Source organism: Amorphotheca resinae (genome assembly GCF_003019875.1).
Source record: "Amorphotheca resinae ATCC 22711 unplaced genomic scaffold M430scaffold_11, whole genome shotgun sequence".
Classification (NCBI taxonomy): Eukaryota; Fungi; Ascomycota; class Leotiomycetes; order Helotiales; family Amorphothecaceae; genus Amorphotheca; species Amorphotheca resinae.
Genome location: NW_020194481.1, coordinates 946,194 through 971,260, shown reverse-complemented (window position 1 = coordinate 971,260; position 25,067 = coordinate 946,194). Strand labels below are relative to the sequence as shown.

At 48.7% G+C, this 25,067-nt stretch overlaps 7 protein-coding genes across 7 annotated transcripts; 3 read left to right on the top strand and 4 right to left on the bottom strand.

Moving 5' to 3' along the window:
* Window positions 1–527: 527 nt before the first annotated feature.
* Window positions 528–3,866, bottom strand: M430DRAFT_108584 (hypothetical protein; the record flags this gene model as incomplete). Its single annotated transcript, XM_024861223.1, has 4 exons — window positions 528–1,554; window positions 1,613–2,189; window positions 2,237–3,029; window positions 3,084–3,866. 4 exons carry the CDS (start codon window positions 3,864–3,866, stop codon window positions 528–530), a joined length of 3,180 nt encoding a protein of 1,059 aa, XP_024718016.1.
* Window positions 3,867–5,425: 1,559 nt separating this feature from the next.
* On the top strand, window positions 5,426–7,193 carry M430DRAFT_53378 (hypothetical protein; the record flags this gene model as incomplete). The annotated part of the gene is made up of 3 exons (XM_024868374.1): window positions 5,426–5,687; window positions 5,735–6,085; window positions 6,136–7,193. The coding sequence occupies 3 exons, from the start codon at window positions 5,426–5,428 to the stop codon at window positions 7,191–7,193; spliced, it is 1,671 nt and encodes a 556-aa protein (XP_024718015.1).
* Window positions 7,194–9,403: 2,210 nt separating this feature from the next.
* Window positions 9,404–14,403, bottom strand: M430DRAFT_107883 (hypothetical protein; the record flags this gene model as incomplete). The annotated part of the gene is made up of 7 exons (XM_024861182.1): window positions 9,404–9,679; window positions 9,735–10,224; window positions 10,275–10,666; window positions 10,719–11,061; window positions 11,113–11,396; window positions 11,447–13,980; window positions 14,031–14,403. 7 exons carry the CDS (start codon window positions 14,401–14,403, stop codon window positions 9,404–9,406), a joined length of 4,692 nt encoding a protein of 1,563 aa, XP_024718014.1.
* A 635-nt stretch (window positions 14,404–15,038) lies between these two features.
* On the bottom strand, window positions 15,039–17,000 carry M430DRAFT_146091 (glycosyltransferase family 62 protein; the record flags this gene model as incomplete). The annotated part of the gene is made up of 6 exons (XM_024862989.1): window positions 15,039–15,211; window positions 15,263–15,541; window positions 15,590–15,685; window positions 15,737–16,056; window positions 16,112–16,791; window positions 16,882–17,000. 6 exons carry the CDS (start codon window positions 16,998–17,000, stop codon window positions 15,158–15,160), a joined length of 1,548 nt encoding a protein of 515 aa, XP_024718013.1. The 3' UTR covers window positions 15,039–15,157.
* Window positions 17,001–18,869: 1,869 nt separating this feature from the next.
* M430DRAFT_22174 (hypothetical protein) lies at window positions 18,870–19,871 on the top strand (the record flags this gene model as incomplete). Its single annotated transcript, XM_024864647.1, has 2 exons — window positions 18,870–19,005; window positions 19,054–19,871. The coding sequence occupies 2 exons, from the start codon at window positions 18,870–18,872 to the stop codon at window positions 19,869–19,871; spliced, it is 954 nt and encodes a 317-aa protein (XP_024718012.1).
* A 500-nt stretch (window positions 19,872–20,371) lies between these two features.
* Window positions 20,372–21,235, top strand: M430DRAFT_61218 (hypothetical protein; the record flags this gene model as incomplete). The annotated part of the gene is made up of 2 exons (XM_024868911.1): window positions 20,372–20,446; window positions 20,538–21,235. 2 exons carry the CDS (start codon window positions 20,372–20,374, stop codon window positions 21,060–21,062), a joined length of 600 nt encoding a protein of 199 aa, XP_024718011.1. The 3' UTR covers window positions 21,063–21,235.
* Window positions 21,236–21,558: 323 nt separating this feature from the next.
* On the bottom strand, window positions 21,559–24,965 carry M430DRAFT_69276 (hypothetical protein). Its single transcript, XM_024869418.1, has 2 exons — window positions 22,894–24,965; window positions 21,559–22,767 (listed from the first exon to the last, which is right to left on the bottom strand). Exons 1-2 carry the CDS (start codon window positions 24,742–24,744, stop codon window positions 21,805–21,807), a joined length of 2,814 nt encoding a protein of 937 aa, XP_024718010.1. The 5' UTR covers window positions 24,745–24,965; the 3' UTR covers window positions 21,559–21,804.
* Window positions 24,966–25,067: the final 102 nt, after the last annotated feature.

Sequence of the window (25,067 nt, the reverse complement as noted above, 5' to 3'; positions counted from 1 at the left end):
ATCACATCACATCACATCATTCATCCAACTATCTTTCCACCACCAACGCAAAATCTAGAAACATCTCCCCCGATGTTATGTTGAAAACCGACACAGTCACGACAAACAATACCACCTAGCTAGCTGTCTTAAATAAGGATCGAAAACTGAGACGATCAAGTTTTCTGTGTAGATCGATTGATTGATTGATTGATTGATACAGGGGTATCTATCTATCTATCTATCTGGGTATCTATTCGTCCATCCATCCATGAGTTCTATATTCATACAAAACTTCGTGTTGTTTTTGGCATCGTCATGTCATCATCGTCCATTCATTCATTAACCCGAGATCGTTCGAGGAACAAGGTAATCCGGTTCATCCATCCATTTATCCATCGCCTTCAACAAAGCAAAGCACGGAGGTATCAAGGTAGTAGAACGGAACTCCTGTGCATGAATGAAGAAGACAGCCAGCCAGCCAAACGCCATAACCCATAACCCATAACCCATAACCAGATCTCAAAAAAACGCCGGGGTATACACTGTTAAAAACCTAATCTCTCTTTCTTCGCAGAGCCTTGTTTATTATGGGTCAGTACCAGCTTCCGCTTCTTGGTAGGGAGCACTTTGATCGTATCGTCGTCGTCGTCGTCATCGTCGATGGTTATCGGTGTTTGCATATTTGTACCGGGCGACTCGATGGTAGTAGTAGTTGCGTCCGTCAAGCTTTCTTCACGCGTGCTCGGTTCCGACTCCATCGGGTCCCCAAAGAAGCGCTTCTCATGATTGCGTCTGATCTCCTCGGCCAAGTCCTCGCAGAGCTTTCTGTCTTTCGGATTCTCATCGAGGTGATCGGTGCAAGCATGGCACTGGATGTAGTATGCCTGGACCATCTTTTTATAGCCGAGCAGCTCGTACTCTAAAAGGTTGTCTCCGACCAGTCCGGTCTTCTCCCAGTCTAGACAATCCTCACAGTATGCCCTCTCGCACCATCTGCAACGATATAGCATCCCACCCGCATCCGTGGTCTTCTGCGAGCAGTCGTGGCATTCGTGTTGCGGGCAGCTGAATTGCAAGCCTTTGACTTTGCTCTGAAACTCGGGCTCCAGGCACTGGAAATGGTAGGCTCTGGGGCAGATGGTACAACAATGCAACTCTCCCCCGTCAAGGCAGACTTGACAGTGGGATTGAGGCTCAATAGGAACCTTTTTGGCTCGCTTCACATCCGCCAGACGAGGATCCTTACCAGCGAGAGTTGGCACAGCCTCCCAGTCGTCACAGTCCATGGACTCCTTGGAGATGGCGAAACCGTCTTGGAGAACTGTGGTGTTCTTGCCAATTCGACGCTGCGAATGGTCCAAGTATTCCAGTGCGATATCTTTGTTTGTTTGTTTCCTCCTCGCACTTTGTGTCAACGCCTTTCCATCAAAAACGGATGCCTCGACGCGCTCCATCTCGGTGAGCCATTTTCTTTCTTCTTCTTCATTAAGCTTTGCATCTACGACGCCATCTCGCTTGACGGAGATGTCAGCGGGTTGGTCCTTGCATTTGGCAACAGTTGTCTCCCAGTCCCTAAGTCGATATTAGCCACGTCGAACAGACCTCATCAACATATCCACCTAAAACTTACCAGCTCAGCATCTCGGACACGTCAATCTCTGGTCGAGAAATAGCAGAAGCTCCACGTCGGACCAACGTCATGAGCTGGCTCGTGCTCGGTTGGGGCATGCTATCATCGCCACCAGAAGGTTTGCCTCCCTTTTTTGGAGTTCCAAACTTAGTATGGATGTCCTCCATCGCCTCAGTGACTTTTGCAGAGAGGTACAACTTCTTTTGGATACGGCCCATCATCTGCTCTTCGACGGTGCCCTGCGATACTAATTTGTAAATAGTAACGGGATTCTTTTGCCCAATTCTATGGGCGCGAGCTTCAGCCTGAAGAGTGATTTGCGGGTTCCAGTCTTGGTCAAGGAGAACGACATCGGAAGCAGTGGCCAGATTGATCCCCAATCCGCCTGCCCGTGTTGATATCAACATCACTCGATAATCAGACTCAACTTCATTAAACAGTCGAATGGCAAGATTTCTGCGTGCTCTGCAAGTAGCTCCGTCAATTCGAGCCCACTGATAACTCCAGCCTTCACCACTTGTGAGAGCTAAGCATTCTTCAACAAGGTCTAGCATCTTTGTAAACCCTGAGAATATCACTAACCATGGGTCAGTATTGATAGTGTGAAGCTACAAATCCACTTACAGATTTTCTTCCTCTGCTTTATAACCAGTTCGTTGACCAATTTCTCCAGGACAATGAATTTACCCGAAGCTGTAATGACATGACGTCCGGTTTCATACGGGTCCGGCTCGGCATGGGGGATTTGATAAGGGTGATTGCAAACCTTCCGAAGTTGCATCAGCAGGTTCATGAGCTTCTGCCAGTCGGATTTCCTGGGACCCTGATCGGCTTTCGCTTTCTCTCGCTCGATCGTTTGAGCAAGAATTGCCTTTGTTTCGATCCAAGCGTCACTGCCAACCAGAGTTGGGTTCTCCAAGATCTTGAGAGCATCACTCCTCTGGTTGAGCATGTCGACTTCCAGATTCTCGTCCTCGTTCCATGACTTGATAGCTTGCTCCTCCTTGATCTTCAAATCCTTGAACAGCTCATCCAACAGTCCTTGATCAGCCTTGGTAATCATGCGAGTGTACCAAAATCTCTGCATTGGCGACAGTGGGACGAATAGAAGGACCTCGGTCTTAGGTGGGAGGTTGAGATCGACACCTTGAGAAGACTTCATACGTCGCAACATGATAAGCTCCAACAAATGACGAGAGCTATCCAGAACAGTGTTCGAGTACTGTCCCTTGGACAGGTTGAAGGAGTTATCGAAGAGTTCCTTGGTCTTGTCGATAAACACTTCTGGATATAACCAATGCAGCAAGCTCCACAACTCGGACAGGTTGTTCTGTAGGGGTGTACCCGTCAATATCAGACGATACTCGGCTTTCAGTCCTTGCAAAGCTTTTGATACGAGAGACACGTGGTTTTTGACCTATGGTTGATGTCAGCTGAGGTACTCCAAAAAAGAAACAGCGACACCACATACAGCATGGCCCTCATCAAGAACTACGTATAACCATACAAACGCCTTTTTAAACCACGCCTGTTCCACGCGGTAGCACTCGTACGTTGTGACAACTAGGTCAACGCCGACAGCTTCATCCTCAGAGTCACTTTCCAGAGAGATGACATTCTTGTCCGCGGCAACTCCTCTAGACTTCAATTTAGCTTTTGCTTGAGCGGTCAAGTTGCCAAGCATGTCCATCTCTCCAACGACAATCTTTTTCAAGCGGGTTCTTTCCTTGACAGGACCGTGGAAGCGAACCACCTTCAGTCCAGGCGCCCATTTTCGAGCCTCTGCTACCCAGCTGCTCAGGACCGAGAGAGGGCATACAACGAGAAATGGACGTTGGAGGTTCCCTTTGCCAGCCTTTGGCTCATTTTCTTTTAAGAATTGAATCAGAGATAATGTCTGCAAGGTCTTGCCCAGGCCCATCTCGTCGCCCAAGATTCCACTCAAACCATTTCGATGAAGGTAGACCATGAAACTGAGACCCGAGAGCTGGTATGGCTTCATGACTGCCGTGATACCTTGAGGCTGTTTCTCAATCTCTTCGTAAGGTATGACAGGAGGGAGAGCTGCGATCTCAGCCGCAGATAGCTGCTCATGTTGCTCGACCAGCTTACGGATGTAGTTGTCCGGGGGAAGTAGTGGCAACCAACAGTCCTTCTTTTCAAGAAGGAATCTGTTTCGTTTTGGAGCAGTCTTGTTCTCAATCTCCTGTCGGATTGCGACACGATTGCTGACAACGGGTGTCAAGTCTACCATCGATTCATCGGCTGTATTTCTCTTCTTTCTGGAGGTACGCGGGTGCCACCCATTCTCCATAGCCTTGAGAGACTGATTTGGCTTAGGTTCTCTGAGGACTCGGCGAGTAGGAGTTGCATATTCTATTATGGTGTCATCGTCTTCCTCGTCATCATGTTCATCGTTCTCTAGATCGATGATCCTTTGGCTGAGCGGCGTTTCGAGAGCTGAGCGGTTGGACGACGCATCGGACTCAGCGTAGTTGACCGGAGCCGTAGCTCGGCGCGCCATACTGTCCATCTTGTGAGATACTTTCGCGGCTGGTAAGAACTGAGCAAGAAGGCTCGAGGCGGTGTTGCGCCGAGATTGAGGTTGCGGGGTGAGATCGGGGGGAGAGTTGGGAGACTGCATCTTCACAGATAAGCGCGAGTGTTTAGCGAACTCCTAGAGCAATATCCTCAAAGTTGATAAGGCTGGAATTCACTTAGATGTGTGGGGTAAAAGGTGTTTGAGGCACCGCAGCAGACTGTCCATTGGGGTTTCTGGCAGGCAGTGGATGGGAGGAGAAGTCTGCGGGTTCCAGGAGAGGAGAGGAGAGAATGGGAGGATTGGGGAGTTGGAAGATGAAAGAATGGCAGCTCATCTGCTCTGCAATGTGTAGGCAAGGGACGTAGAGCAATTGAGTGAGAGGTCCCTGAATAGATCTCGGTGTCGCAGGTGTGGAATGTGAAGAGAACGCATCCAGATTGAGACTAGACCCGTCGCGTCTTTTTCGCGAATTTTGGCGACTGTGGGGATGTGCGCTAGTGAGACGCTACTCTGAATGCGGATGCCCCCTTTTGCTGTGCAGCACCTTATCATGCGAAGCGAGCGAGAGATTAGATCAGATCTTGGGAATCGCTTCGCATTTCCGGGTCAGAAGACAAAAGGGAGACAGGACATGCCGGATCCAAGGGTTGTCAGTGCCACAATATCTCAGTAGGGTGGATATTTTGTGAATGGAGGTGCTTGTTACAATGGAATTCGATTAGGTGCGGGATGACAAGAGCAATGAATCTGCTTTCTTCCTTATTTGGGGAGCGCTCTCATGGGCACAAAGTGATTCTATGCTTCTATCTAGGGGATTACTGTAGGAATGATATGGTATTAGGTATGGAGTAATTCAATCTAGATACTTGAAATAGAACAGACCTCCCAAGAGTAAGGATCTTCTCTCTGCCGCGTCTTGCGAGAGAGCAAAGTCAACAAAAGAGACTTCTGGTTCTGCGCGTCTTATCGATAAAGGGCCTCCGGTGCCTGCAGTAACTAGTCTAGGGAAGGCGGCAGCGCTACTTCCCCTGTAATTACCTGATCCGGCTAGGTCGGGCTGAGCCGAAGAACTTACTTTAAAGCTTCGGTAGAATCGTCGATCTTTTGTTTTGTTCCCGGCCCCTCCTCCAAGTCCAAACCACCCGACTTTCCTTTCGTCCCATCCCCATCCCAGATCCCCACACATCAAGATTCTCCACATCTGGAGATCCCTTCTATCCTACCATCTTGATACATAGTGTATGTCAGCTGCATAGCTAACTTTGGACAAGATGGCGACCGCCAAGCCTAGAATTCCCTGCAAGCCCGTCATGGTCGCCCGCTCTGATGGAGCGACCACCTTCACTGTGAGGAATGGACAGGCACCTGAACCCAATGAACCAACGAGAGAACAGAAAATCAATACCCCATCAGCTGATGGCTCCGTTGATTATTACCGCCCTGTCCAACCAGATGGTGATAAAGACCTCGACTGGCGACGAAAGCTGGGCCAGTGGCTTGTCTTAGCATTTGACTCGAAGAATGAGCACAAAGGTAAGTCATCTCTCACAGTAAGCCTTGCGGGATCTAATATTATTCAGACACACAATTCATTCTGTCCCGTTTCCCAGAAAATTATACTCTGTGGGAACATGTCAGGGTGGATGCAACTGGTGCGCGGAGAACAGATGGCTACTTATATGGTCATCCAGATGGCAGAAGTAGTCGCTTCCGCAGTCCAGCGGAGTTCTTTGAACATCTGGCATGGCTCGCAACACCCCTGCCAAAGGGCAGATGCATCTGCAAGATATGCGCGGGCAAAGGAGGCGAGACTCAAGATGATGGCACGGGAGTTGCAGTAAAAGAAACAAAGCCAGCTCATCAAAATCAAGCTCAAACTCAAACTCAAACTCAGATGAAGCCCACAAATACAATGCCTTCAGCGGCCAGAGGTATGTCTTTTCCTGCCAACAGCCTTGTTAAGCTGACATTATTCTTACAGGTGTGTCAACAACATCAACCCGGGCCCCTACTGGCCCAAGTCTGGAGCAGAGACTTGACAGTGAGCCAAATGGCAAATATCTGTATCGTCCAGGTGAACTGGTTTGGTACAACAAGACCAAAGACACTTGGGGTCTTGCTGTAATATCCATGCGCCAAATCAAGGACGATTCTCCAAGATATCTCGTGCAGCCTTTGTCTCACCCCTTCAGCCATCCACCTGCTCATATTAAGGATCAAGAAAACGATCTTAGGCCTTGGCTAGCTTGGAGTGTTCCCACTCTCGGCTATAGCAAGCTTCAGGGTTGCACATACGACCAAGTTAATTGGGAGGAGGTCATCGTCAACTATCCTGCAGACCCTGTCGTTGATGGCAGTATCCTAGCTGCGAAGGTCATCGATTCTAGCTATTCCTTGTTTGAACAAGACGAGAATGCCTTAGCCAACCAAGGCGAGAGGTGTTACAAGGGGATCTACCTTGGCGCAGAGAAGATCTGGGTTGGTGAGCCTGTTCGCCTTCGTAGTCTAGGCGATGATATTCTTGTCCTAGTGATCAAGAAGATCATCGAACGCATGACATCTCCAACAACATCCAACGTAACATTTGTTGGCGATGTTTGGAAGTTTGTCAAGGTCCATACCCCTATCAAAGATCTAGACCTCCCAGCTCGGATGATACATGATCTCAACTGGCGCAACAGAGTCGAAGGGGCTGCGCAGAAGGGAATCTGGAACGAATGGAGAATAATGGAGCCAAATGCCCGAAGAACACTAGGAGATGTGAAAGGAAGATGGTACGAGACCCAGGCATTATTGCGAGTTTTGCGGGGCCCTGCGACCTTTGAGAACGAACTTGCTAGAGGCATTACCGGTGATGCGGGTCTGTGGATGAATGGTAGAGGAGATTTCAACGAGACCGGCGACTTGAGACAGCAGGACAGGGAGTCCACCTTCGGGAGGGCTGTGCCAGCAGGCTTCAGAGTCAGTCGAGGCTTGGATGATTCAGCTGGTGATCGGTTCCCGGATTACTTGGATCAGAATACTGGCATTTATCATTGAGAAACTGTCCGAGAGGCAGGTATATTGTACTAATAGTTACCGATATGGCGTTGGATGATAAAAGTAAAACGGCTGGCTGCTGTTACTCAGTGAGCCTTAAGTTCGCTAGGAAGGCGTTGCTGGAATTGCTGGCTACTATACCCAAGCTCTCTTGCTCCTACAAAATAGATCTCTTCTTTGACTCTGTATCTTTCTCTACTAGTCATAGAATCCAGATCTTGAAATTGATCAAGTACCCATTCTAGAATTTATCGAGTGTCCCCTTTCTGCAATTTGCCACGAGTTAACATCGGCGAAACTCTTTCACCCTTGGACCTTCCGTCTTCTCAACCATATCTACTAATTCTCAGCCCCATCGACTCTCTATGTGGCTCATCGCAGCCATCTCCGCGCAGTCCTAATCATGGTTCAGTTCCCTGGTAAAGACAGCTAGGAACAGGTAAGTCCCAACCTATATCTAACTACAAGACGAATATCTTTACTAACCACGTTTCTTGTATTATCCGCCAGGTTCTAGAAGTATATCAATCTAAAGCCAAAACTGATATTGATTACCGTACAATTTCGAAATAGCGAAGAAGGCCCTCTACCCCCATAAGAAGAAAAGAGTCGGAGTCAAGAAGAACAACAGTTGCAAAACAGGAGGAGCCAGGTTACAGTTTTGAAGATTCTGCTGATGCTTTCTTTAGACTGTGCAGAGAGCGCAATCAATGATACACGTTATATTATACATGAGAGTTAGGACAAACAAAATCAAGAAGCAAGAATCTATGAAAGTTGGATTTCGTCACAGGTCGCGAGCTACATATAGATCAAATCTTGGCTAATATATCTGTCTGTCTTAGATCAAGACCTATAAAGCTAGCGCGACAATCATACACACACATATATACATACGATAAAAGAGGGGTTGGAACAAATAAATACAAATGATTGAAAAACTCTTGGAGAGGAGGAGTGAAATATCGGGCATTTCGTCCTGTCTTGAGCAGGAGGTTGTCGGGTTAAGCTTATGTTTGTTAACCGAGGGGATCCTTTGATGTCGGGTTTCCGGGATTCTGGGAGATAGGATATAGATAATATGAAAGGGGAGAATGAAATCTGTGGATGGGAGATGTTGATGTTGTTCAAAGGTAGTGGATACATATGTTTGTTTGTGTTGGTTTGAGAAGGTGAGATGAAAGAACCTGGAGACTGATAGATAGGTTGACCGTCGACTTGGATTGTGTCGTAGGGAATTAGTTCTTGATGATGATAGTTGTATAACGGAGGTTATAACTAGTATTCAAAATGTCAGCTAGCATCGCAGCAACTGATCCATCTCTCCAGCGCTACTCAAACATCCCGTCCTCTTCCACAGCAAACAAACAGTTGCAAAAAAAAGGGGGGGCAGCCGGGGGGGAAGGAGAAAGAGAAGGCCATCCAACACAAATTCACCATCACCAAGGTACCTAGGTACCTTACCTTCCTCAGACACAAACAAAGTTTCGACACCAAGCAAAGACAAAAATGAAGATATTCAAAGAAAAAGGACGCAAAAAAAAGAAAAAAAAAAAAACAATACAACAGCGGGTATTCGCTGGTGGTCACCCACCCAACTACTAATCCGCCGATCTAAGGCTTATGTATGGCAGAGCGGACGGGATGCCCAGGATTCCTTAGTCTATGGTCGTATGTGCTATGTTTTCTCCTAATTTAAATGATATGTATGAATAGGAACTATGGTGATGGTAATTTTCTTAAGGGCGAGGAATTATGGGCGTGTTGATGATCACTTGCTGTGGAGATGCATGACGACGAGGATGGGTGCAAGGATAGGACAGCTGAATGAGTGCTTAAGGCCGTTTGTTGGTAGAGAGATCTTCAGAAATAGTGGATATTTGGCAAAGGCTGCTGCTAGCAACTAGACATTGAGGATTGGGGGGAGGGGAATACCCCAAAGGAATTTGACGGCTAATGATCATTACTGGACTAGACATTTCTGTTGTCATTGGAGGTAGGAATAGAAGATAGCGCAATTATACTTTTTTGATTGAAATTCGTTCACAAGAAGATCCCTTCAAGTCATTATATACAAGGCTTTCTTTGCTCCAGCCCGCTAACTGCGCGGCAAACATAGAGATCGGTAACCATTGTTCGCCAACGTCGTCATCCAAATAAGCCGCAAGGATATCTTTTTGTACAAAATCAAGACTGGTGTACACATACATTTACGAAACCGGCGTTACTGGAACGGCGCTCTCCTCCTTCTGTAACTCCTGTGGCTCCTGTGGCTGCTCTGCCAATTTCTCTTCCGGTTTCTCCTCCGGTTTTTCCTTCGGGTCTAAATCGAGCTCCTTCCGCAAGTCGGGAAGGAATCTGTCAATTCGTTTCCAGGTTTCCACCCACAATCTATCCTGAGATGGATCCCCGCTTGGGGGAACGAGATAGCCGCTACTTGACATTACAAGCAGAATATTCTTCAAACTTTCTGGAACTGCCTCTTCCTATGATTTAAGTTAATTAGTACTGAAAGTCTCATCCAATCAGAAGTCAACGTACCAAGCTATCGCCTTGCCCGCTATTCATTAATCTGTCCATGATATCGAGTATCTTAAGCCAGAGATCCAGCATACCATCCCATTTCGAAAGTAGGACTAAGTAATGCAGGAAAATTTTGCAGAGTAATGTAGCAGCTTGCACCCTCGTCTCGCTCATACCAATAGGGTCGGATGAGTAGACTTCGGGCTTCAGAAGTCTTACGATAAGCGGGAAGAGGACTTCTCCAAATATTGCAGTCCATTCCTCGTGTTCACCTGATGTCAATTCTGGAGACAGCAGAGTACGCTGCAGGGAAGAGAATGCTTGGTGGCGGATCTCGCGACAAGGATTTGTACACTGAGTGGTGAGTGCTCTGAAAATCGGCGACCAGTAAGCGGCCCACGCCTCTTTACTTTCGAGATGAGACTGCTTCATGAGAACTGGTATCCGGGTCGTCAATGAATATATCATCGTAATAGCTTTGACGCCCCTTGCAACAGCAGCATCGACCCTATACCATGTTAGTTTGCTTGGGCTTCAATCAATGGATTGGAGACATACTCTGGTTTCTTCTCTTGCTTGACCACCTGGCCTCTTCTCGTTCGCTTATCTTGCTTCTGTTCGACTGTGGACCCAACACTTCCAGTAGACGCAAAGTCATTGAGTAATGACATTGCTGATTCATAGTTGTCTGCCATTATTGTTGGAGGCGAACCCATAACGATGCCCTCGAGCAATTCAAACACAGTCGGCGCTGCCTGTGCATTTGCCGTGAGGTTGCGTAGGATCACCCAGAAGTCCGGAGACGTCATTATTTCATTCCTAAGAGGGCCCGGCTCCTTAATGCAATGTGACAGACCCTGAAGAACGAGAGTTGCAGACCTCTCGAATAAATCCTTCTTGAAGCTCGATATAGTATGGAGTACAACCGGAATACGAATGAAGGATTGTTCCTAGAGATGTTAAGGTCAAATTCAATTTATGCCGGGGATTGATGACACTTACATAGCTAGCCTGCAATATTTGAAGCAGGTAAAAGATCGTCCTCGATATCAGAATATGGTGGTAGCTACCAGCATTGCGCAAGGTGTTTTGCAATGCTTCTGCAACATCACGGCCAAGAGCATTGACAGTCTCTTCATCTCGGAGAGTAAGCACTGTGCAGAGTTCCAAAATATAGGCCATCGATGGATCGTATACTGGCCCATTCGATGAACTTTTGTGGCCGTTTGTAGGAGACACAGCTTCTGTCTCGGTTTTCAGAGTTATGACGATAGACGAAGGATCATCAGGTAGCTGGGATAGCAAGGCTTGCACAAGAGGCTTCAAAGCATCTACAGGGAGGTTCCTACAAAGGTCAGCCTTGGGTACCAGGGAGAAGGACTAGTGCTATACATACACTATATTTGCGAACACATCTCCCATGTAGCAGGCGTTCACACAATCAACTGTACATAATGTGCTCTCCAACTCCTCATCAGACGGTTCAGGAGGGTCGTCTGCAGCGTAGCTGGAGATATAGTTCGTGAAAGCTGAAAAAATATTTGTTTCGGTCTGTTTTTGACCACGATCGATAACCTGCGAGGGATTTTGTAGCGGTATAGGAGGAATGTCTATGCGGTTTGGTGCAAAGAAAGGGGGTATCAGAGAATTGACAAAAAGATTCAACCAAATGCGCACAATCTGAGCACTGTTAGCAGGCCTTCCACCCTAAATGAGATCCCAAGACTCACGTGCTTCCAGCCATCATTAATGACAGACTCACTACCTGTCACTACTCGAAAGAGAACAACAGTAGCTAATTGAGCTTTGAAATCGCGACCAAATTTGACTGCCAGCTCGCTGACCATGACACTGTTTTCACCCACTTGGATCTCCGTGTTGAGAGCTGTATTTGATGTGGTTTCGGTGGCAAGTGTGGTCATATAGCTCAGGCAATATATTACCTGATCAACGGCCTCAGTCAACTTGTATTTTGCTGCAATTCGTGCGCATTGATCAAAGCCAGTAATGACTCTCGAAAATACAGCATCGTCAGTTGCAGACATAAACACGTAGGACAGGGTGGCGACGACGGGTTTCCAGGTCGCCGCGAACATATCCGCATCAAAGATATTCGTATCGCAGATTACAAGATCCCCAGCAGATTCGGTTTTGAGTAGCAGCTCTCGCCAAGCATAATCAAAAGCGTGCTTGTTATCATGTTCATCTGGCAATATTATCTCATTCGACTTGATGGAGTCGTAGATATCTTGGAGATATTGGGGGGGAAAGTCTCCCCCTGCATTTACCCCACGCAGATTCTTAGCAAAGTCCTCATAGGTCATCCGATTTTGGCCCTTCAGATTTGGATTGTGCTGATCGGTATTGAGCATGATGACGGCGTATGTCAAGACAAAAACATCATCGCTGCTTTTAAGACCTTCAGGCACAGAGCAGGCACAATAACGTTCAGAGAATACGGTTATGATTCTCTCGATCAGTGCAGACTCGCCCGGCAGTCGGAATGCTTCCAGAAGTTCACGCAAGGCCTCGTCCACTCGTTTACCATCAAAATTGTATGTATCCATCAAAGCCTCGAGGACAGCCTCGTTGCCTTTCTTCGATATGAACTCCCCAAATACTGTCTTTGATATTCTTGATGTGCCTTTCAAGAATGCTGCAACAGACTTGGCATCCGTAGGGTCGTCTATGATCCCTTGAGAGTTTAAATAAGCAAGTCCAGCTTTTGGGTTTTCGTTGAACTTCGTAGCTCCTTGGATGATAATCCTCTTCCTCCTCCTCTGTTCGCGTAGTTTCTCCTTGTCAGGGTACCCTTCAAATTTGGGTTCATCATCTAGTCTCTCCGCGATAAATTGAACGTAGCCCAACAAGGCATCCAGACATAGAGGCGGAACACTCGTCGTGCTCCAGGTGGCCGAATCTGGAATGGCGTTCCGTGACAAGAGCCCCACCATATCTTCACACAAGTCGCTGCGATCAACCTCGCAATCGTAGTTAACGAACAGCTCTACCATGAAGCTTGGGATTCGAGCAAGAGCGCCTACACTCTCTACCATGGCTTCTCTAGCGTCTGGTTTCCTCGAACCTCCTTCCATACCCAGCTTTTGCCGGTCTTTGACAGGAACTGGTGTTGATCTACCGCTGCTTGATTGTGATGGCGGAGGCTTCACAAGTTTTGGGGCTTGTGGAACTCCGGCATACAAGGATGGGTCAATGCCTGGCTCTCGCGGAATCTCGACACGAGGATGCAGGCACGCAACCAAGTAAGAAAGGAACAGTTCTTGCTGCAGTTTCAAAACACCACGGCATGTGGCAAGCAGAGTACCGGTAACGATGAGAGACTCGTGTAATATCGCCATATTGTCTGAACGGACGAGTTGGAACAGATGTCTGCAGAGCCGATCTTCGGCAAGAGTCGCCAAGCTTGGATGTTTTGCAATGGAGGGGCCCGCAACCTCGAGGGCTACATCGATAATGCGCAATGCCATTACTCTCATAGCATCAGCATGTTGGCGGTCGTGAGGATCTAACAAATCAACGAGAACCCGGAAAAGTTCCCTTATAGATGGAAGTGAGTATGGCTTTATTGGAGGTTCGTCCGACGCCTCTGACGCAGGACCAACTCCAGCCTCAGATCCATTGTCTATCGATGCTGAATTCCCGGGCCGCAATTTGTCAAAGCTTGAGGATGGACGTGAATCTGTTGGAGCCGCGGCCAAAGATGATGTGACAGCATCATTGCCCTTCGCCGATGGGTCCATCTTGACAGTATCCATATCCTCCTTTGTCTTCTCATCCAAGGCCTCATCCTCATCCCCTGCTTCAATTTCCAGGTGTTTCAAACGTTCAAATATGATTTGACACATTTTGACCATGGACATTTCCGCTGACCGTCGAAGAAGCTCTGATAGTCTCGCTTGACAGCACATGCTTAGTCCACATTCCATCATCTGACAGACGCTCTCATCGCTGAGTAGATCTCCACCTGGGCCACATAGCATCCCCTCCATGAGTTTCAGTATTCGCAACAGAACTATTTCATCTGCAGCGGAGTCGCTAGCCTCGAATCGACAATGTGTTATTGCAGCAGACAATGACTGCATAGCAATAGACAATCGAGGAGAATCCGGGCTTATGAGGTTATATGAGAAGAACTTTGTGATGGCGGCGAGGGCGAGGGAGGTAATCGGAGCGGAGGTTGCTGAGGCGCGGATGACTTGGAGGAAAGGATGTAATAACGAGGGTGTATCAAACTTTCGTATGTCTGATAGGAGGTCAGAGAAGTTGCTCTCATAATGCAGGAGTCTCAATTACCTTTGCAACCCGTAAGCTCACGCCGGAGTCTGCCAAACCCAGCCATTAAGGGATTGTCCTGCATGCTCTTCCCTTTCTTCCCTCGTAAGCCCCATCTGTTTGCCAGTCCTCCCTCCTCTCCCACATCTGCAAATCCCAAGGACGTTCTACTCTTGAGCCCCTTTCTATTTCCAAGCTCATCTCGAGGTGTTGAAGGCTGAGAGTTCTGCACGCTTGGATTCAACGGAGAAGCCACACCCAGAATGGCAGAGACCGAGGAATGTGCCCAGCGAGCATGCTTTCGCATGGCAGACGTGACCGTGATACATTCCGTTGTGATCAAGGCGACGGGGTCAACCGCCACAGAGACGCTCGTTCTGGAGCTGGAGGCCATGTTGAATTCGTTCGACCGAGGGATTTGCAAGCTGGGTCCGCCAGAGTTTGTGGTCGAGAAGGATTCGAGGCCTCGTATAGAAGATTCCGGTGAATCTACCGACGTTGTAGGGGCTTGGGGATCTGCGACTTGGGCATCTCTACGCATACTTCAGGCAGCATGAAGACGAGGAACAAGCTTTTGAGTCAGAACGTAGCCTTCAGATCGCTTTGGCGCAGAACATCCGACCAGCAGGGCAACTATACGGGTTATCTTACTGCTGATGTTGAGAGATTGGACAAATGGTCCTCAATTGGCCAAACTCGCCAGGCGTCGCCTTGAGCCTCAAAAGGTACCGTGGCTCTTTCGATGGCACGTGACACAACGGTGAAATGACACGAAACGCAGAATCTACATCATTCTTACATGGCCATTAAATGTTGCAAGGGGATTCAACTCAACGGCAGTAGAAGGGCAGAGACAAGTACGGGCATATCGTAGTTATCGCTTCAACATGTTTCCCATCTAGTTTTACAGAGCTCTAACCCATATTAAGTACACTCTGACGGCAAGCTTCCTAACCACGCTCCGTTTTATGTTATGGCAAGAATGCTAGAATCCCGTGGCCCAGCGCTATACAATCCTAACTCCGCGCCAGATCATTTCCGTTTGTAAGGAGACGTTCGTAGGCTCATATCCCTACAGCATTATTGAAGTCCCTCATTCTCTGTGAAGTGAGTCTCCCCAAGTCACTCATATCGCATCACCAGAGGCCTCACACCTGCTTAGACTCCGGCGTAGATTCCGGCGTAGACTTCGGCGTAGACTCCTGAAGTTTGTCAGCATAATAAAACTCACACTAAAACTAGGGAATTCTCACCTGAACAGCTTCCTGCGGTTTAGTTGCTTCTTTGTCGGCTTGAACAGGACCTGCAGCCACAGCTGGTTTCGTGTCCTCGGTTGCAGCTTTCTGCTCTGCCTCTCTTTCCTTTGCAGCCTTCTCCTCGTTCGCCTTCTCCCTCATTGCCTCGTTTTGAATGTCCGTCTTGTCCTTCTCCCATTGACCATTTGGATCCGCAAATTGATCTTTGATCTTATTCATCCGCTCGAGGCGTTCCTTTTCTTCATTCTCACGGGCTATGCGCTCTGCTTCCATTTCCTAAAGCACTGTTAATTACCAATCAGATGTGCGAAACAGCTAACAAACCTCCATGTGTCTGATATCATCAACACTTGGCTCGTACAAATGCCAAATGGTGTAGTGGGGTAAACCAACTACTGAGAACTGCATCCGTTTTGCCATCTACTCAATGTTAGATATTGTATAAGGGTTGCACAAGCAGGTGTGACTAACCTTTCCGAAACCTTCAGTTTCAGCGTGCTTTTCGAAACTGAACGCTGGGAAATGCACCCCAGATCTGAACACTTTAGCCTTGGCTAAGATACTGACACCTCCAACACCGTCTATGTCCATTTCCATATCAGGGTCTCCGTAAGGGTCTCTTAGATAAGCAAGATGCGGTCGCCATGTTGCATATTCTGCATAACCTTCGACAATAACGGCGTCTTCATCGAGAGTGTCGGCCAAAGCCAACGCCGTCTCAGATTCTTGCCATGAATTCAAATCATATGGTTGTTCGCCGCCAAGCCAATCAGGAAGAGGGCGCCAAACGTCTGGGACATAAATTAGTTATGATACAGCATGTTGCACAAGATTCATTAAACTCACTTGGTACGATGACATCCTTATTGTGGCGCATGAGGTCTTCAAGGATGGTGAACGGGGCGGTCTCGACATCCACATCTCTCCAATAAACCCAACTGTGGTACGGGCGTAAGGCAGCACTCAGCAACCAATTTCTCGCCTGGGCCATCAACTTTCTTCGGCTTGCCTGCGCTGCAAATCCGTGACGACTTTCGACATCCTGATTGACCTTTTGTCCGAAGTCCTTCTCAATAATCGAGATCTCCCCGAATGGCTGCTTTGGGTCTGAATCCGCCTGAAGCTCCTCTAGAAGCTCAGAGAGCAGGGGAAGCGTTCTATCCTTGGAATCTGATACAAGGAAGGCCAAGTCAATCAGATGGTGAGGGTATGTAAAGTTGCGCAGGTGCGAAAAGAACATCCGTAGATGAGATTCGGCGTCTCGAAGGGGGGCGCAAAGCAGGATTCGCTCCTCCCTTTCCCATCCCCTCGCGGTCCCTTGGACATTGGAAAGATCGTAGTATCGCACAGTCTCAAGTTGAAAGTCCTCGCCTGAAGAAAGCAGGCCGAACGAAAGGACTGGGAGTATGGAGGCGCCGGGCCATAAGAAGAATCCAAAAAGCGTGGTTATTATTAAAACGATGGTCAATCGAACGAGAAGTTGGCGTCGCCGTCGAAGGGCTGGAGGTGAAGTCCTTGGCTGGAACCTAGATACACGACGTGTCGCGGTCAGTATCTTTGCGCGTCTTTGTGAGGGAGGCAGCGCGGATTGGGAGCGTGAACTGTATTGTACGTACCTATGGGGAGAAATGGAATATGTGTCGCTCTTGGCTCGTGGATACCCATTCGAGTAGGCCCCCGCTTGATGCCGTGGCATCATCTTCGGAGAAGATGCAGATGCATATGAGGGCAACATTCAAAAAGAGAGGCCTCGAACTTCAAATCGAGAAGGGGTTGGCTAAGATGTGTGTATTTGCCAGTTTGGCGATTTGCACGATCTGTCGAGCTCACTGCGCCGACACGAGTCAGTCCAACCCCTGGGGCTCTTTGCCCAATGCTCAGGAATCGACCAGGTTCGGTCAGGCGATGGTCGTAAATTGCGGCGTAGGTGGCATGGGCAACCAGCGTACCACTCGTGATTGACAATGATGTGAGAGAGGTGGTGGTGTTGTGGATTTGGAGATTACGGAGTATTCGCAGCTGGTGTACAACTTAAGAAATATCCCGAATGGGAGAAACGCCAAGAGTCTCGCTACAGTACGCCGTAGCATCAATTCAAAACACTGCGCAACTAATAACAACATGGTGATGGCTAATAAGAATCTCAACGTCTAGAGGTAAATAGGGAGGTTATAGTAATACACAGGAGTTAGATCCAAGGTAGGTAGAGAAGAAAGCAGGCAAAGGGGCACGGGCTGGACAGGGATTAAATAGGTAATTGGGTCTTGGAGCCCGCGAGGGAGTCTAGTTTCGAAGTTCTTTAGCATTCAGAAATACACACATTACTACAGTACAGTATCTAGGTAGGTGTCAAGCACCTATATGGACAGGAACACAGGAAGACACGTCTCCTGGATACATCAATGTGCCATCTTCAGAGTCCCCCCACTAATCCACAAGGAGGCCTCCAGAGGTTTTGAAGGTTTCTGTTGGCAAAACATGTCAGCATTCTGATATGTCTCGGGTTTCAAAATGCTTGAATAATATCAAAGGGTGCTCAGAAAAGCCGGTTTACTCAGGCACCTCAACCGGCCTCAGACCTCCACACTACAAGACGTCTTGCAGAGGACCTGAAGCACTGAAACCCCACACTCCACAACCCGTCATCCCAGCCGACGTAAATCAACTGGTAAGGTGCGGGAGGGGGGCTCGGCCAAGACGCACTCATTGAATGGATAAGCTAGTTGTCATCAGGGCAGAGTGTGGCTGAGAAATATTGTAAATCGTACCTTCAGTTCGATGTCGGGATGAGGTGGGGCAGCTGCGAATCTAGACTTTGTGATGGTCAGCTAAACTGTTGGGTTTAGAGAAGTAAAACAATAGAAGGATGGTGTAAGCTTTTCAGAAAAGTTTTGGTATTTTGGTTGTCATCAAGAAGTTCAGAAGCAGAACTGATTAAAAGGTTTTTCATCATAAAAGGACGAGCTTCAAAGCACTCAGGCGTATGGAAATTGAGCTTACCAGAGACCCATCACTCATGTGCCCATCCTCTTCGGCCATGTATGGAACCCAACATCACTGGAGCCCTTTGGTAAGGTTTGTTAAAAAAAAGTCGTCGTGCTCTGGCTTGCTGTTAGCACCCGAAACCTGCAATAGGTGGCAGAAGCAAGAGGTATAGAGATGCTTCAGATGGTGATGCATGTTTGTTCAGTGGCTCAGGAAATCACCAAGAACTGTTGTGAAAAGAAATCATCAGGAGCAGAGGGAGGAAACAAAGGGTTGGGACTCACAATGCTATAAGGTCAGTTGAATGGTGCTGCTAAGTTAGCAATAATCAGGAGATCAAGCAACAGGCACATCTTTGCCATGCTTCCATAGACCCGAGTTGATTGTCTGGATGGTGCACAAAACCATTGTGTGGGATTGAATAGAATTGAAGCTCAAAGCATTTTGGCGAAAATATTTTGGATTTTAAGCAGCTTTCGACCCATGCACTAACGCTAACAAACAAGCGCCAACCAATCATCTTGCGCCTGGGACTTTTCTTGACGAGATACTCTCAGAAACCCATAAGTTGCAACTCGGGAATGGGAGCATAGCAACTTCGCATTGCCTTTAATTCAAAATGACGGACAGGAGGAGAATAAACGGCCCTTCTGGCGGCACGTCGGCGCCAGTCTACTCCAAATACCTCACCAAAGATGCGAGCGACCTGGACAGGCCCACAAGAACCAGAGCCCCAAATGTGCTCAGGAAAATGTGTATGTACGAAGCATTTCTGCTAGTAGCTCTTATCTAACACTTCACAGTCTTGAAGACAGGTGTCACTCCTTCAGCTTCGGGATCGGCTTACTTCGAACTTGAAGCTTTGAAGAACCAAAAAGCCGTAGCGCCCGGTCTTGCTTCTCTTTCTACCTCTGGCCTGAAGCTTACTTGCACCGTCCACGGACCTCGACCTCTACCCAAATCCGCGCCCTTCTCTCCCCATATCATTCTCACGACGCACGTCAAGTATGCGCCGTTTGCTACGAGGAAGAGGCGAGGCTACGTTCGAGATTCCACTGAGAGGGATCTAGGCGTACATTTAGAGACTGCGTTAAGAGGGGTAATAATCGGAGACAGATGGCCCAAAAGTGGAGTGGAGGTTATCATCACGATTCTAGAAGGTGAGGAGGATCAATGGTGGGGGGATGACCGCGGACGAGGATCAAGCGGCTCTGGGGATTGGGGAATGATGACTGTTCTCAGCGGTTGCATAACGGTTGCTTCTGCCGCCATTGCGGATGCTGGAATCGACTGTGTGGATGTTGTTGCTGGTGGGGTCGCTGCTGTGGTTCGGGGTTCTGGAGACATAGGGAAGCCATCTCCAACGATTCTGGTACTGGATCCTGCGCCTTCCGAGCACCAGGAGATAGTCGCTGCTTGCGTTGTGGCTTATCTACCTTCTCGGGATGAAATCACGGATCTTTGGGTCAAGGGAGATATTGGGCACGAGAACCAGAGATCTTTACTCCAAACTTATTCATATGAGGACCTTGCGGATAATGCTGTACAGGCGGCCCTAGGAGCACATAGGGTGCTTGTTGGGGCATTGAAGGAAACTGCGGATATGAAAATTAGACGATAATGAAAGCTGTGGGGTTTGTGTGGCTTATGGATTGGCGTTCACATCAAAAAAAAGGGTTGCAAAGGCCAAAGGGTCTCTGGCGTTGGGATGTTCTGCATGAAGCGGTGGAGTCCGACATCTGGTTCAGAGTATCAGGCGGTTCTGTAAGGTGTAATGACATGTCATATCAGCATGCATATCGCACACAGCATGCAAGTATCCGTCACCGAATATCCCTTTCTGTGGTTTGTTTATTGGTCTGCTGGTAACGGTATATCAGCAGGAGAAGCAAACTACATCAGAGATTGTTTGCTACAATCCTGGCCAAATTCCTTTTGCCCCTCATGCCTATAAGGAATCTGCACCTCTCTTGTTCCCATCTATACCTGATCTTTCCAATGCCCACTTTACCTGCTCTCAAACCAAACAGCGCAGTACAATTCCAAACCACCTATTCAACTCCCAAATCTCTCATCCCATTTCCGGCTTTCTAGTCTCAGTCCTCCAAGGCATCAGCTGGCATGCCTTCCAAGATTCAACTCGACGAAAACCTCTGGTTTCTCTACATCTGCCTCCAAAAATCCGATCTGAAATCTGTAGGTCTTCTCTCACAAGCGCCCCCCCCCCCCCCCAACCTTTTCTCCAACCTTTTTCCTCCTTGAGCTCAGGACTGATACCCTCCCACAGATAGATTTTACCGCCGTCGGCGCCTCGACGAATCTCAAGCCTCCCGCCGCGCGCATGCGCTACACGCGCCTGCGTCGGCAGATCGAGTCCGGGACTTTGATCGGGACGCACGGGACGCCGTTCCCCTCGGACAAGGTAGTCGAGAAGATCGCCGAAGCGGGGAAGAAGCGAAAGCGAGTGAATTCTGGGAAGGACGTCAAAGGCGACGATGACGAGGAGGAGCTCAAAGGGAAGAAGAAGGAGAAGGAGAGGAAGCGGGAGAGGAGCGTGGTGAAGAGGGAGAGGGAGGATAGCGATGACTTTGAGAGTAGTGGTGAGAGCGTGACTGATTTTGGAGACTCCGAGGATGAGATCCCGTTGGCGAAGTTGAGAAAGTCGAAGATGATGGCTTTGGAGACATCGACTTCTCAGATGGCGGGTGGGGATGGTGGTGGCTCGGGGCTGCACGCTTCTCAACCGTCTACTGGAAACCTGGGATGGGAGAAAGGCGAACAGTGGAATTACAAGAATGGGAACTTTGGGTAGAGCCAGAAACCGCAACAATCAGTCTGAGTTGAAAAAGTATGGATGCTCTAGTCTCTGAAATATTATGTATCATTTACTGAAAGTGGTTTTACTCTGCTCGCTTAGAAAAAGGGGAGAAGAGAGGGACAGGTTGGGGAAACAGCATGAAGGATAAGGTACGTTAATCAAAAGCCCTAAAAGAATGAAATATCCACAAAAAAAAGTGATACATAGAGCTGTAACGTTTTACACTGCTGGTGTAACATTTTCCATCGAAGCTCATAAAACAGGTTGTCTGTGGCTTCTTGAATATTACCAGCAGGATTGCGGACTTTGAATGTCTAGCGGTGAGCTTTTCAATGGTTCTGCAGTAGTAGATACCTAATTGACCCCTCAATAAACTATGAGTTGCACTTGATAATAGACGTCTTATATATAGTACAACCCTACCTATGTTGGTCCAGCATTCGATAGGTAAAACCCCTGGATGATTGACACTGTAAAATGATAGCATGATGGTATTGGAAGAAGTATAAGATTTGCCTACGTCTTAGTGTGAGGCAGAGGGAATCTAAATCGTACAGCCCTAGAAAGCTACCAGTACACCAATAAATGGATGAAATCCATGTTACAATCGCTACCCGTGGAAAGACCTTGTTTATGCTGCCAAACTCCAATTACGATGACCCTTGCTCAAATGACAATTCGCTATCCATTGCCTGAAATGAAAAATGCCTTGATAGTATAGTCATATCGCGCCGGCTTATGGCACAAAAATCCTCGAAAATGAGGCGACGTCTCTTCTGCAGCAGACGCATTTATCAAAGTTGTTCATAGCAAGCGTGACTCGGCAATCGTCACACAGACTCAAGCATCGACAAGGCCAGACGATGATGCTGCGAGGAGAGCTCTGACAAACTACGCACTGAGGTCCACCTTCTCCCATTCCAGATGCACCCTTTGCCCAGGATGTTGGCTGGTTGGATGATGTGGCGTTCTGGGAATTGCGTCGAGTGATGATCAGGTATTCTAGAATCTCGGCTTCCTCTTCTGGGGTGAGTTTGCCGGATTGCGAGGAAGGAACAAAACCTGGTGGACGCAGGGAAGTGGAGGTCAGGACCTTAGTTCGATCTCGTTGAATAACATCACGGAATCTAGAGCGGGTGATGATATTGTCGCTCGCGAGATGGGCAGCAAGAACTTGGGCTTCGGTTCGTTGCTCTGGTGTCCTCGGATGCAGAAGTTGTGCCAGGTCTGCCGGATCTAGCGGGTTATCGATGAAAGGGGATGATTCCCGAGATGGGTGAGGAGATCTTTGGGTGGGCGTTCTTCGTCCATCGTCTGCATCATCCGACTCCCAATCCGCTTCGCTAGCCGTCGTAGAAAATGATACGATACTTGTGGTGTCCTCATCAACGTCCTTTCGATTTGGTGTAAAGGTCCCACTAGCATCATCACTTCCCCACCATCCACCATTCAGCCACCAACCATATAAATTGGCATCCAGCTTTTTCTCTTCCGTGTCATCCCAGTGAGGCTGACTGCTCTGCATCCGATTCCTCATCTCAGCCTCGACGTCAACGTGTTCATCCTTCGGTAGTGTCAACTCTCCGTCAGTACCAAGAAGCCAGAAATTTAACGAGTCAGCGTCGTTGCTATCCTGAGCTGTGGCTTCTGGACCCTTCTTCGGTCTTCTCACCAACCAAAGAAGCAGAGGTGGACGACTCTGTACCCCCATCTTGGCGAGAAGTTTGAGAGTTAGGGATGCCCACCAGCTAAGGACCAGTCTGTTGATGCCCAAGAAGAACTCCAATGCCATAATCCATCTCCCGCTTCGTTCTGTTGCACCGACTCCATCCCGAATCATGCGGTCGTGGCCTTTCAGCTTGGTCACTTTCTGTGCCGTCATCTCCCTGGCGTATCCACTTGACGAATGCTTAAGAAGACCATTCGGCTGTCCTTTCGCAGCTACGAGTCCAATGTTGTCAGACAAACCATCGCCGGAAGGCGAATGAAGATCGTAAGCTCGGAAACTGGGACCTAGCCATTGAGCCCCGGCAGTTTCGATTTCTCGCAGGCGTTCCTCTTCCAACCATGTCCGTTGCTTCACGCTGACTCCACGGCTTTCGTTCAAATACACAGCTTCACTCGCCATAGTCATTACACTGAAACCGGTTCTCAACAAGGCCGTATAGAAGTCCATGTGCATGGTGATTCGAACACTTGAGAGCGGGACATTGGCCTGCATATTTTGATGTGCTCGTTTCAGCCTCCGCACGAATGAGGCACGCGATTGCAGATTATCGTCAAGGTCGGACGTTCCCTCACGAGGATCCGGGGGTGCTAGAGCGGACAAGACCAAAGCTGTACCATAAATGGCCGAGCAGGCAATGATTCCACATAAAACCAGCACGTGGGGAATAAAACCGACGATACAGACAGTGGGAAATCTAAGCAAGCTTTGATTGGAAGCGTCCTCAACCGAGAAGGTCCAGATACTCCATACAATGATGGACATGAAAGATAGGCCCCATAAGCCAGTATTGATGAGGCGTAAACGTCCCTGTAGATTGAAAATTGCAAGTATGTGACTTGTGAGATGATTCATCGCCGAGAAAAAACCAACAAGAAGCACTTCGGGAGTGGTATTGACCCTCTTCATAATCATTGACCGCGTGATAGCAATCTGGGTTTCCTCACCGGTAGTATTCGACACACTACGGGCGATCTTTGTGCCTCCGAAAGAGCCCCATCCCAGCTGCTGGCCTATGGCGCCATCGGCCTCAGCAAAGGCTAAAGAGTGTTCGAAAAGAGTCATTCCAGTCTCGGCTGCTACTTGGCGGCCCTGAACGGCACAAGAAATAGTCTCAACCAGCTGACTGAAACTAAAGGTCTTGAAAAGAGGCCAGAGGAGGGATAATGATCCTGTCAATTCCGGTGTGGGCATTTCCCCAGTTGGCGATGCTTTAGCGATGTCCTCGTCATAAGGAGGGGGAATCATCTGCACGGCAAGACATGACTCGGCATCTGTTGCTCCAAACGTAAGCGTAGAGCTAATGGTGTGTAGCAGACCCCCATTTTGTGTAAACATCAACTCCGAGGATTTGGATGCATTGCCCCAGCGGAGCATGGCAAAGTCTGGGGACGTCTGGCATTGTATTGACTGAAGAAGAGACCGAGCCTGGACCAAAAGGAGGACGATTGGGACGATGCGTAATGTCAGGCGTACTTTCCAGGGAAGATACAGGTTCCGCCGCGTTGAGGCATAGATGTATGTGCGGTTGATGACAACAGCCATTACCATGCAGCACAAAGCCCACTTGCTGGTTGCGTAGCTGAAGACGCTTCCTAGGCTTCGTGCGCCCTCTATTGAGAATCGCGAGGCGATGCCACCGCCCTGGTCGTCCACATCCACCAGTATCTCCGTCCCAGACTGTGCGATTTCTCGTACCGCTCCTGCAGCAACTGCAGCAGTCGTCGCAGCATGAACAGACCCCGTAGCTTCAGGTATAGTCCGTTGGCCCATCCTCGCACCGATAGCTTCTGGGACTGAGAGGAACGATCCGAGCTTCATGAACATCCTCGGTCCCGCGAGCGCCAGATCTCTGGCCGACGGGACATACTGCGTGACGTTGACGGCAGTCCAGTTGGCCCACGAAGGCATGTCAAACCTTCCGGCGTTATCGACGGCCGTGGCAGCCATGGTGTCTGTGGGTGAAGGCTTGTTCGAAGCCTGGAGACGGCGAGGGGAGTGGCGGGATGATGATGATCAGATCAGGGTCTAGGGTCTAGAGGAGGCGCGGGAGACAGTGAATCATTAGTGGTGGAAAGGGGGCCGCATCATCTAGATCGAATCGACAAGCAAGATCTACTCCAAGATCTCCTCACCATCAAGCTCGTTGTCGCGACTCTCTCTTTGTCGTGGTCGTGGTAGGATCAAGAAAGCTCATGGAACTAGAGTCGCGGAGGATGATGTGACGCTGCTGCGCTTCCCCACATCCCGCCGCAAACTCCGGCCTAGAACCG

What these genes read in the sequence shown, in the direction of transcription:
- M430DRAFT_69276 (XM_024869418.1), bottom strand. Translation starts at nt 24,744, where the DNA reads ATGGCTGCCACGGCCGTCGATAACGCCGGAAGGTTTGACATGCCTTCG. An exon ending in ACCGCATGATTCGGGATGGA is followed by an intron (nt 22,768 to 22,893) that starts GTCGGTGCAACA and finishes ATGGGGGTACAG; the next exon opens with AGTCGTCCACCTCTGCTTCT.